Below are 12698 nucleotides of genomic sequence, written 5' to 3' on the forward strand. Positions count from 1 at the left end.
CCAAACTATTCCGTAGTAATGCAGCTCAATAGCTGTGGGATGTACTTCTGACCTCTCGGCTTCCGCTGGGGTTTCTCTGTTAGGACTTACTAGGAGTGGAAAACAGACTGTATATGGACAAGAGTGCGTTTCTGGCCAAGGAGCAGATTTATTCAGCTTAAAATGAATTGCTCTCAGAAGGGCACTTAGATGTGCACCGCCAGTTTATACATTGCTCTTAGGAGGGCACGTAAAAACCAACAAGCTCGAGATGAATTACTGCAGGCAGGTTTAATCAAAACCTGTTTATTTGGACCTCGCATTCATCCACTCGTGAATCTCCTTTTGAGTAAACACACAGTGGTCCGGTAGAGGCTGCCAAAGAAGTAGCGTTTCCATCGGCTGTTTACTGGAAATGAAACAGGAGACAGAAACACGGAGGAAACGACTACAAAAAAAACATGTTGGTTTATTTTTTTGTTCTCTTTTAAACTTGAAGGCCCCAGGCAACATTTCAAAGTGAATGATTCAGAAAGAGAGCATCATTTCATCCCACATTTTTGCTTTTTTTTCCCCTCCACTGAAATAACAAATGGATGTGGAGAGTGTAGCGACCAACGGGAAGGACAAAGATTCTGCACTGTCCATTAAGAGCGAGCTCTCAGGTGGATGCTTTTATCCGAGGCTCATTAGCTTCCTAGGAGTCCTTACAGTTGCAGCCTTGATGGCTAAAGCTCGTGTGCAGCCAAAGGGGAAGCCAAAGAGTGCCGCTGTATTCTGAGGGCTGGCGTTAATGTAGAGGCTTTCCGAATGTATTAAACGAGACAGGTGGCTTTGAGGTACGTCACTTTTGTTATCGGAGGAAAGGGAACAGCCAGGGGTGAGGATACGTCAAGCAGAATGACAATGAAGGAAGTATATGATGCTAAACCAGCTGCTGAATCCACGGTTAGTCTCATGTTGCCACCTGCTGGTTTAGAATGTAAAATTGCACACACAATTCCAGAGCATAACAAAATGAATCACATCCTTGGCCAGCACTTTTTTTTGGCCTGATTACTCCTCCAGACATAATGAGAAAAAATGTAAACAGGAAATATTTGGATCGACTTAGTGATGTATCAGGTAAGCAGTACAAAACTACGGAGAATCATTTAGGGAGTGAGCATTCCAGTTTATGAATTCAGTGTGATCATAATGCATCAAAATGGAACATGCTTTCCCTAATTGCACGTGTGCCCCCCCCCCCATCTTCAGAGAGCTTTTTGCTGCAGGCTAATCTAGACAGATGAGTCATGTTAATTCTGCAGCTCAAACAGCTGCCAGTTTAATGGACTTCTTAAGTGAGGAGCTTGTTTATAAAAAGCTGCAACTTTGTTTACAGCATCACTGGCAAACACTTAGCTTGTTGTCGCGCAGCCAAAAGCTTAGGATGTCGTTAAAAGCTTGTTCCTTCCCTTCTACCCCCCCACCGGGTGGGATTTTATATGAATGTTTTTTTTAATATTTCCTGCAGCACACTGACGTTGTGTTTTCTCGTTGCTCACTATGCCACCTCTGCCTTCACTCACGACCTCAACCTGCATCACCCACATGTCTTAACCCCCATCCCCTCACCCGCCTCGCCTCACCCCACCCAGACTCGGACAGCCTCTCCAGCCCCACCCGCCACAGCCTCAGCCTGTCGGACGGCTCGGAGGACCAGCTGGACCGCCTCCAGCAGGTGGAGCTGGCCAGGATGACGCCCATGTCCCAGTGGAGGGCGGGGACGGTGCAGGCCTGGCTGGAGGTCGTCATGGCGATGCCCATGTACATCCGCTCCTGCTCAGAAAACGTCAAGAGCGGCAAGGTAAAAGCCCTCACATGATGCAGAAAAGATTGTACTTGCAGTGAAGTCTAACTGGCCCGTTGTGGCGTCTTGCAGGTTTTACTGGGACTCACTGATGAAGACCTGGAGCTGGGTTTGGGTGTCAGCAGTTTAATGCATCGCCGCAAACTCCGTCTGGCCATCGAAGATTACAGAGATGCTGAGAACGGTAGAGGGTGAGGAAGAGATGCAGAGGACTCCCATAGAAACTGTATAGGACATGGTAGTGTAAGAGGGCCATCTGTTGGTGATTTATAGGAAAAACATTCAGCCTACATGATGATGTGTGGGAGAACATCTGAGGCAGGAGTGTCAAACTCAACAGCCACATGCATCCCAACTTGATATCAAGTAGCCCAGTAAAATCACAGCATAATAGCCTATAAATAACAACAATTCCAATTATTTAATGCAAAAAGTACATTCTGAAAATATTCACATTTAAGGAACTATTTTTTACTAAAAATTATGAACAAACTGAAATTTGTTAACAAAAACAAATTCAGTTTCAGCAACATTATTCCTCAGTTTATCATTTACACATTAAAGCTTCCAGATCACAGAGTGTCTACAAAGACACAAAACATTTCATCACAGCTATCTGGAACTGAGTGATTTAGTGTTTTACTTTTAAAAAGGCAGAAAACGACAAAAGAAAGACAAATGTTGCAAAAATGAGACACAAAATGACAAAAGCGGTTAAAAAAAGGAGACAAACGACATGAAACAAAACAAAAAAGAGACAAAAAATTTGATAAATAAGATACAAAGCGACAAAAAAATTAAACGACAAAAAATGACAAAACGGGAAACAAAATGATACACAAAACAATGAATCAACACAAAATGGCAAACATAAGACAAAAAACATAAGCAAGACAAAAAGGAAACACGAAGCAACAAAAACAAGAAATGAAACAACAAAAATGTGAGACAAATGACAAGTCAGACAAAAAAGGAAAAAACCCAATATAAACAAGACTAGAATATTACAAAAACAAGACACAAAATGACAAAAGCGATAAAAAATGAGACAAACACCATGAAACAAAACAAAAAGAGACAAAAATTTGATAAATGAGATACAAAGCGACAAAAAAATGGACAAACAAGACACAAAATGACAAAAGAACAATAAGCAATCTAGTATTTTTACTTTATGATCAAAACAACTTGTTATGGTCTGGGAATTATTCTAAATTTATCGTTTTACTAATTTAAAATGTGCAGTTAATGTCTTTTCTGTAATTTTACACTCTGAGAACCGGATTGGACCCTCTGGTGGGCCAGCTTCAGCCCGTGGTCTGAATGTTGGACACCCCTGTTCTAAGTCATTCTGATAAATTTTAAAAAGGAATCATTAGACATTAATTTTAATAAAATCAACACTATTTTAACACTTGATCAATTACAATGGAAGCTTCACCATATATGTCCATCCAATAATAACCCAGTGATCTGTCCAGAGTGTTTTCCAGCCATAGCAACAATATTCAAAAGATCAAAAGTTCAACTCGCCCAAATCACAAGAAAAAAAAATTATCTTCTCACTGACCCCTTGTGGTATTTAACTATGCAGCTGGTTAGACTTTAATGTTCCCTGGGTTTTGAAATATTCAGTCCGCCAACCTCAAAGCACTGAAAAAGTGACATCTGAAAAATTGAAAAGCCGTGTGCTTCTCCAGAATCTGTGTCTCTCTTACTCTGGATTATCCACAGACCTTGAAGTGGAGAGTTCTCCTCGGGACTACTTCATATCAAAGAAGTAGTCCCTTTGAAAACTGTCAGCTGTGAGTTCAGTGGACTTTTACTGTGAAATAGGGAATAGGGACGCTTCCTGCAGGGGGACGCGCATTTTTCAAATGTTTGTTTGGACGATGCAAGTGATGATTGTTTTTATTATACATTAATGTAGTGATTAGCTCCTTGATTTGTCAATTAATTGTAAAATGGTGAAAAATTCCAGTATGACTTTCATCAGCCCAGGTTGAAATATTCCAACAGCTTGTGTTTTTCTTCATGACAGTCCAAATAGAATAGTCTCATTTTACTCTTTTCTATAATAGAAAACTAAGAAAAAGCATTAATTTTGAAACTTATGTTTTTTGGAGACACTTTTAAGGGACAAACTTAGATTAACAAAACTGTTCTGGCTCTTTGCTGGTTAATTAATCAACATGGCATCTCAGCTCTTTGTCTTTTTTTCATTCTTTGAGCAGTTACAAATGTACCATAGCTCCTTATTGTACTGATATTTTAGCAGCCATGGAGGCAGATGGAACCAGAAGACTGAGCTCAGTTCTTTGAGCTAAATGCTAACGTAGTATTTGCCACATTTTTAACCTTAGATAGAGTGTACTAGCATACTAACAATAGCAAATTATAAGCAAATAGTGTCAGGTAATGGCACCAGGAGGAAATCATGCCATCATTTAAGTCATTATCATTAATTTTGTGGGAAATATGAACTGAATGACAGTCCATCTACTAGTTGTCAGGACATTTTAGGTAAACTTTATGGTGATCCTGGAAATAAGTCAATAGCTTTCAACATCTGAGGACCATGAATGCCTGTTAGATATTTAATGATAGGCCATGCAACGACTAGCGAGATACATCTGGACCAAATAAATGGGACAAGCAAAGCCATACACTTGGTTGGTTTAAAACTATCTTCCCAGAAACAACAAAAATGTCATTTTTCTATGCGACAAACACTTTAAATCCTTGATCCACTGTCTGTCATCAGGCTCTCCAAGGCTGCAGATATGGACCATCACTGGGTGGCCAAAGCCTGGCTGAGCGACGTAGGCTTGCCTCAGTACTCTCAGGCCTTTCACACTCACCTGGTAGACGGACGTATGTTGAACTCTCTGACACGTCGGGACTTGGAGCGTCACCTGAACATCACCAAGAAGTTCCATCAGGTCAGCTTGCTGCTGGGGATCGAACTGCTGCATTTGCTCAGTTTCGACAAAGAGGTAAGCGAGAAACAGTTGAAACAGGTTCAATTCTTACTGATCCTTGAATACACCCCTACACACTCACTGGCCACTTTATTAGGGACACCTTGCTAGTAAAATGCTGGACCCCCTTTGCCTTCAGAACTGACTTCTTCGTGGCATCCTATTAACAAAGTGTTGGAAACATTCCTCAGAGATTTTGGTCTGTATTGACATGATGACATCACTGCAGATTTGTCGGCTGCACATCCACGATGCAAATCTCCCGTTCCACCACATCCCAAAGTCGCTCTATTGGATTGAGATCTGGTGACTGTGGAGGCCGTTGTTATGTTCAAGAAACCAGCTTAAGACGATTTGAGCTTTGTGGCATGGAGCATTATCCTGCTGGAAGTAGCATCAGAAGATGATCCACTGTGTTAGCAACAATACTCAGGTAGTCTAAGGCGTTTAAATGATGCTCGATTGGTACTAAGGGGCCCAAAGTGTGCCAAGAAAATATCCCCCACACCATTACACCAGCAGCAGCAGCAGTCTGAACTGTTGATACAAGGCAGGATGGATCCATGCTTTGTACTGTTTACCCCAAATTCTGGCCATCTGAATGTCGCAGCTGAAATCGAGACCCATCAAACCAGGCAACGTTTTTCCCAATCTTTATTGTCCGATTTTGGTGAGCCTGTGCCACTTCTAGCCTTAGTTTCCTGTCCTTAGATGACAAGAGTGGCATCTGCTGTGGTCTTCTGCTGCTGTAACCCATCTTCTTCATAGCTGCTGTGCGTTCAGAGATGGTATTCTACATTCCTTGGGTGCAGCGAGTGGTTTTCTGGGTTGCCTTTCTATCATCTCCCACCAGTCTGCCGATTCTCACATCAATAAGACATTTTCATCCACACAACTGACACTCACTCGATGTCTTCACTTTTTCTGACCGTTGTCTGTAAACCCTAGAGTCGGTGGTGTGTGAATGTCTCGGTAGATCAGCAGCTTCTCAAATACTCAGACCAACAGCCATGCCACGTTCAAAGTCACTTAAATCCCTTTTTTCCCCAATTCTAATGCTTGATTTCAACTTCAGCAAGCTGTCTTGATCACGTCTGCATGCCTAAAAGTGTTGAGTTGCTTCCATGTGATTGGCTGATTAGCTATTTGTGTTAAGAAGCAACTGAACAGGTGTACCTAATAAAGTGGCTGGTGAGTGTGTATCCCCTATCGGCTGCGTAAAGAGAGCTTGTTTAAATGGTTTTCAGGCCCTGCAGGCTCGCCGGATACAGTGTGAGCACCAGAATGTGGATCCGCTGGTGTGGACGTCTCATCGGGTCATGAAATGGATCCGAGATATCGACCTCAAGGTGGGACTGAGACAAAGTGCACCAGAAGTACTGAAAATATTAGGAACATGTCAACTATATGAAGTCACAAGCTGACATACAAACTAATCCAGAGAGCATCATTTCACCCTGCATGTTTATTTGTTTTCTCCGCTGAAATAACAAATGGATATGCTAAAGCTAACACATTTTTAGCCAAAAATGAAGGTAATGAAGAGATGCATCCCCATCATGCACGTGCTGAATACTGTAAAAACACCATCACGTGGGAAGTAGAAGCTCCTTTGTTTACTCGCTCCACACAGTGATAGCAAGTCTTTGTAATTTTACATCAATCCTGGCCCTGACTGATCACAGCACCTGTCGGATTACAGCCTTTGTGTTCATGCTCCAATATTAATATTCCCTGTCGATAGCGCCCACATTCAGAGTGTGCACAGATAAGGGCGTCTGGACCGACATCCTGTTAATATCCTCAGGAAGTCTGAGTTGTACGGATATCAACAAATGAATCAATAGGCTTTGTGCTTTCAAATCAATTTCAAACATCATTTTGAGAGGCTGATGATGTCTTTTCCCTTCAGCCACAGGTTTATAGCAAGAACTATAGATACGAATGAATACGTAATAAATGATTGAAAGGGGTGATTATTTGGGTTTCTTCTCATCTGCTGATCCAGGAATTTGCTGAGGGTCTCTTGAACAGTGGAGTCCACGGAGCTGTCATGGTGCTAGATCCCACTTTCAACACGGACGCCATGGCAACAGCGCTGGGAATCCCCGGCAACAAGCACATGGTTCGCCGACACCTTGTTGAGGAGATGAAAACGCTGATAGGCCCGGCCAGGTGAGAGGAGATGTTCACAGAGACATCGAGACACATATGTGAAAAGATTCCTTAACCTAAAACAGGGGTGTCAAACATGCGGCACGTGGGCCAAAACCGCCCCTCCAGAGGGTCCGGTCCGGCCCGCAGGACGACTTTGAGAAAAATAAAAATTCCAGAGAAGACATTAACTGCAAATTGTAAATTAGTAAAGCTATAAATTTAGAATAATTCCCAGACCATGATGGGTTGTTTTGATCTTAAAATAAAATACTAGATTGCTCACTGTTCTTCTGTCATTTTGTGCCTCTTTTTTGTAGTATTTTGTCTTGTTTTTGTCAGTGTTTGTCTTTTATTGTCTGACTTGTCACTTGTCTCACGTTTTTGTTGTTTTGTTTCTTGTTTTTGTCGTTTTGTGTTTGTTTTTTGTCTTGCTTGTGTTTTTTGTTTGATTTTTGTCAATTTGTGGTTTGCTTTATTTGTTTGTGTATTTGTGTTTTGGTCATTTTGTTTCACGGTTTTGTAATTTTTTGTGTTGTTTGTGTCGCTTTGTAACTTTTTTGTCAAATTTTTTGTCTCTTGTTAATTGTTTTTTGTCGTTTGTCTCATTTTTTTGTCATTTTGTTTCTTGCTTTTGTCATTTTGTGTCACATTTTTGCAATATTTGTCTGTTTTTTGTTGCTTTTTTTTGTCATTTTAAAAGTAAAATAGCAAACTATATCGTTCAGTTCCAGATAGCTGTGACTAAATGTGTTTCTTTGTAGACACTCTGTGATCTGGAAGTTGTAATGTGGAAATGATAAACTGAGGCTGAATGTTGCTGAAATTGAATTTGTTATTCTCAACAAATTTCAGGTTGTTCATAATGTTTTGTAAAAAGTTAAATGTGAATATTTTCAGAATGTGCTTTTTTGCAGTAAATAATTGCAATTGTCATTATTTATAAGTTATTTAGTGTGATTTTACTTGAGATCAAACTGGGATGTATGTGGCATCTGAACTAAGTTGAGTTTGACGCCCCTGACCTAAAAGAACCCGTCTCTGATCATATATGCTGTCAGTGTTTGTAAATGTTAACACCGTCTGCTGCTGCCGCCGTCTCCCCGCAGAGCCGACGCCAAACAGGACTACGAGCATTTAGGCCTGGGAACGCCACCAACCCTGCTTCGCCAGAACTCCCTGGGCAGACCGCCCAGCTCCACCAGCCGACACACTGATGAAGAGGGCTCGCTGAGGAGGAGGGCTGTCAAAGTGCGAAAACATTGCTGCTCTGCAACCAGAACTGTTGTCCACAATTTCAGCTTGTGTTTGGAAACAAGAATCATGCACGGTCACTTTCTCTGCAAACAGGACAGAGCAGTGCCGACGTGTTGCACGACGCAGATTTGACACAGACACAACAGAGCTGCAGCGCGAATTAGACACTGAATGACAAGTTACAGAGCAAAATTTTAATGAGGATGATAAACAGAACAAGGTGCTTTTATTACAGAAAGTATTTCATTAAATAAACCGTCAAACTGAGGACCTGACTGATACTGGAGGGCTGATGCCGATACCGAGCTCTGTGATGTTGTGATATGAATAAATGATGATGATATTTTTCACATGCGTAAATATTTACATATGTAGAGTGTATACATGGATATAGATATAGTAGAGTAATATTGAAGATGAAAATGGATGGGGGTAATACTTCTTTACTTGAAATCATCGTATTTCACAAGCTGCTTCACAGCTTACAGTGATGACACCATTTGGCTCCGCACCATCGTCCTCTGCTACATGTGCTACAGACAGTGCTTCTAAACAGTGTTGTAAATAGTGTTAACACCGCTGGACAAACTGTATGACTTTAACCTAATTATCCCTCTTTACATGCTTTATGTTCTGTATAAAAAAAACAAAACATATTCTAATACCAATATGTGTGAAAAACCAACCGATATATCAGCCAGGCTTAATTTAATATCATTAAATTAGAATAGAATTATACAAACAAAACAGAAAAAAAAAAAACAATGTCGCCGTCTAAAATCTGTATTTTTTTTTATTTTTTGGAAATGGTTATTCTTTCTTCATTTGACCGTAAAATTACATTTTTTTGTATTCTTTTGTACTCTGTTATCAAAAAATAATACAATTACATTGGAATTCTTTGCATGTTTCTCAAAGTCAGATTTATAAAAACAAATAAATAAATAAAAGTAAGATGAGCAGCAAAAGCGAAGATATATCCAAATAGACATAAAAAGAATAAAATAATAACATTCCCTGAGTAGGTATCACACGTATTATGTCGTGTAAAGGAGTAATGTTGCACTTTGGTTTCTAAACACAAGTGAAATGATACACAACATATTTACATATTCACCCAAACTAGTCAACTGGTGGAAATTTCAAGTCACTTGCATCCATATGATGTGAGAGAATATTGGGTTTAAATGTAGATTTTAACCTTGACAGAGTTGTGTCCATTTAATAATAACTTTATTTGTAGAGCAAACTTAAGAACAGCATTTACAAAGTGCTTTGACAGTGATAAACAAGACATAAGGAGACAAGTCAGAACTTAAAATAAATAGTAAAAGAAATTAAAAATCAAAAAGTCAGAGAATTACAGAATTAGATGGACGACATCACACCAAAGAACCAGGCAGCTTAAAGCCAAATAAAACAAAAGAGAACATCTAAAATAAACAGAAAACAATACAAAATAGAACACTAAAACTAAGTAAGGCTGAAAGTAAACCTCACATAAAAGCAAGTCTGTGAAAGTGGGTTTGTTATTAATAATAGTTGTAATTGTTGATTGGTAATTGTTCGTTTTCTATTTGTTTGCGTGTTTTCTGAGCCGGTGGTTACCTGTAAACTTGTGTTTCTGCTCCAGCCTCCATCAGGGTTCAGCCCTAAAGCTCGCAGCGGACGGGACTTGAGTTGCCACGGCAGCTACGGCTCCCTGCCTCGGGAGGTTCGAGACCACACTCCACCCAGAGGCGAGGGAAGCCCGATCCGAGGCTACACCAGCATCGAGGTCACCAACGTGTGATGTCATCAGACCGAGACAAACGCCGGTCATTGGCACCATCGCAGCTAAAGACTCCAACATGGACATCTGTGAGCCTCACATGGGACGGTTATTTTTCTTCTAAAGATGAGCCTTTACAGGACAGATTGCACTTTGTAAAAGAGACGGGATTCTTTTTACAAGTTTCCTGGTTTTAGAACACTGTGGACATGAATGAGGTGTTTAGGGGGCAGTAACTCTCTCCCCCAACACCAGAATAACAAATGAAGGACTCCAGTGAAGTATTTTTCTATTCTTTGTGTGTAAACCAGGATGTGACTTGTCCATTTGATTCTGTTGACTAGTTGCTGTGAACAGACAGTCTCTTTCTCTGAAGGAAATGAGATTTTAAAATGACTGTTTGTATTATACAGGGTACTTGATGACAAATTGAAAAAAAAACACTTTGGTATCAGTGTAAATTGCTTTTGTTTCGTTCGATCCTGCTGTTTGTGATGCCTTGTCAGTGTGGCTGAGGACTAAAAAAACAAAACAAAGCAAAAAAGACTTGAACTGAATTTTAAATCCTAGAATATATGTTTGATAGTCATTTTTCATCTCGCACATTTACACTGTTGTGTCTAAACAAATGTAGCACCTCTTCTGATGTTTTATACTGTGCAGTAAAGGAAAAAAAATATTTGAAAAATGCCAACAAAAGATGACTGCAGAGCTGTATGACTGTGGGGGGGAAGAAGGCAATGTTGTGGAAATGAAAGAGTATTCATTATGATGAAATAAAGATGACATTTCAAATACAATCACCCAGTTGCAGCCGTTTTCAGAAGAAGAATTCTTAGAACAGGAGAGTCAAACTCATTTTAGTTCAGGTTCCACATTCAGCCCAGTTTGATCTCCAGTGGACCGGACCAGTAAAACCACAGCATAACAACCTAGAAATAACCACAACTCCTAATGTTTACTTTGTTTTAGTGCAACAAATACATTCTGAAAATGTTCACAATTAATGAATTATCTTTTTACAATTCATTATGAACAACCTGAAACTTCCAAAGAAAAGTAAATTTCAGCAACATTCAGCCTCAGTTGATCATTTCCACATTACAAGAAACATAACATTTAATCTCAGGTGTCTGGAACTGAATGATATATTTTACTTTTAAAAAAAGAGAGAAAAAACAACAAAAACAAGAAAAAATATTACAAAAATTAGACACGAAATGGCAAAGTGAGACACACAATGAGAAAAATGGCATGAAACAAAACAAAGAGACAAAAAAATTACACAAAGTTACAAAGCAGCAGAAAAATTGGATTAACGACACAATTGAGGCAAAAAAGGACAAAACAGCGACTAAATCAAAACACAAGATGACAGAAAAAGGACAAAAAACATAAACGAGGCAAAAAAGGAAACATAAAACAACCAATGTGAGAAACAAAACAAAGCATGAGACAAATGACAAAAAAAGACAAAAAAAAAACAACAAAAAACCCCAAAATGTTAGAGAAATCCATCCATCCATTCTCTTTACACCGCTTTATCCTCACTAGGGTCATGGGGGGTGCTGGAGTCTATCCCAGCTGACTCTGGTGAAGGCAGGGGACACCCTGGACAGGTCACCAGTCTGTCACAGGGCTACATATACAGACACACAATCACACTCACATTCACACCTACGGACAATTTAGAGTAACCAATTAACCTCAGCATGTTTTTGGACTGTGGGAGGAAGCCGGAGTACCCGGAGAAAACCCACACATGCACAGGGAGAACATGCAAACTCCATGCAGAAAGATCCCAGGACCAGACTGGGATTTGAACCGGGGATCTTCTTGCTACAAGGCAAAAATGCTAACGACCATACCACTGTGCAGCTCATGTTAGAGAAATGACACACAAAATACTGCAAAATGAAACACTAAACGACAAAAGAACAATGAACAATCCAGTATTTTACTTTATGATCAAAACAACTTGTTATGGTCCAGAAATGATTTTAAATTCATAGTTTTACTGATTTACAATCTGCAGTTTGTCTTCTCTGTAGTTTTTACACTTTGATTGGACCCTCTGGAGGGCCGGTTTTGGGCCGTGGGCCCCACGTTTGACACCCCTGAATAAATTCAGACTAACTTTTACCTGAGATTCAAACATCTAAGGTTAATGTTGAAGGACAAGCTTAAAAAAAAGAGAACTGTGTTTTTATACTGAAAAACACAACAATAGGAAAAGCTGTGATGAAGAAACTGATGATATGTCTTGTGAGAAATGTTGCAGAGAATTATCATCCAATTGTTTAGTCACAGAGAAAGCAGTGGAAGAAGTTTTACGGAGCTGACCGAAGCCAAAGCAGAGGGAAGATTCATCAAGCATCAACTCTCTCTGCAGGATGTTCAGTTCTGCATAGTGCAGCTTTAAAGAAAACTTGGTTACACTTAAAAATGTGTTAATGAGAGCAAAAGGGAAATGCCAGAAACACTGGACATTTATGGATGAAAGAGGACAATAAGGTGTGGGTGTTGTATCATTAGCAAAATAAAAGTATTCATGTGGCAGAAACAGTCTTCCTTAATGCATTCATTTGCATTGGAAAATGTGTGCGGCTCGTCGCCTCCTGTGTGATGCAAATGCAGATTCACGCTGGACTCCTTCGTTACCTTCGCATGCTAATACTGAATCTGTACACTTGGCTGATTCCTT

The 12698-nt window shown here is 40.0% G+C and overlaps 1 protein-coding gene across 1 annotated transcript; it reads left to right on the forward strand.

The window, feature by feature from the left end:
* Positions 1–1696: 1696 nt before the first annotated feature.
* Positions 1697–10794, forward strand: LOC110971001 (kazrin-A-like). The gene is made up of 7 exons (XM_022221325.2): positions 1697–1828; positions 1904–2022; positions 4596–4827; positions 6060–6161; positions 6821–6987; positions 8076–8217; positions 9857–10794. The coding sequence occupies exons 1-7, from the start codon at positions 1718–1720 to the stop codon at positions 10013–10015; spliced, it is 1032 nt and encodes a 343-aa protein (XP_022077017.2). The 5' UTR covers positions 1697–1717; the 3' UTR covers positions 10016–10794.
* The last annotated feature ends 1904 nt before the right edge of the window (positions 10795–12698 follow it).

The sequence above is a fragment of the Acanthochromis polyacanthus genome, chromosome 6 (assembly GCF_021347895.1).
Source record: "Acanthochromis polyacanthus isolate Apoly-LR-REF ecotype Palm Island chromosome 6, KAUST_Apoly_ChrSc, whole genome shotgun sequence".
In the NCBI taxonomy this organism is placed as follows: domain Eukaryota; kingdom Metazoa; phylum Chordata; class Actinopteri; family Pomacentridae; genus Acanthochromis; species Acanthochromis polyacanthus.

Coding starts and splice junctions, on each gene's coding strand:
- LOC110971001 (XM_022221325.2), top strand. CDS start 1,718: ATGACGCCCATGTCCCAGTGGAGGGCGGGGACGGTGCAGGCCTGGCTG. Junction 1,829..1,903: donor AAAACGTCAAGAGCGGCAAG/GTAAAAGCCCTC, acceptor GGCGTCTTGCAG/GTTTTACTGGGACTCACTGA. Junction 6,988..8,075: donor ACGCTGATAGGCCCGGCCAG/GTGAGAGGAGAT, acceptor GTCTCCCCGCAG/AGCCGACGCCAAACAGGACT.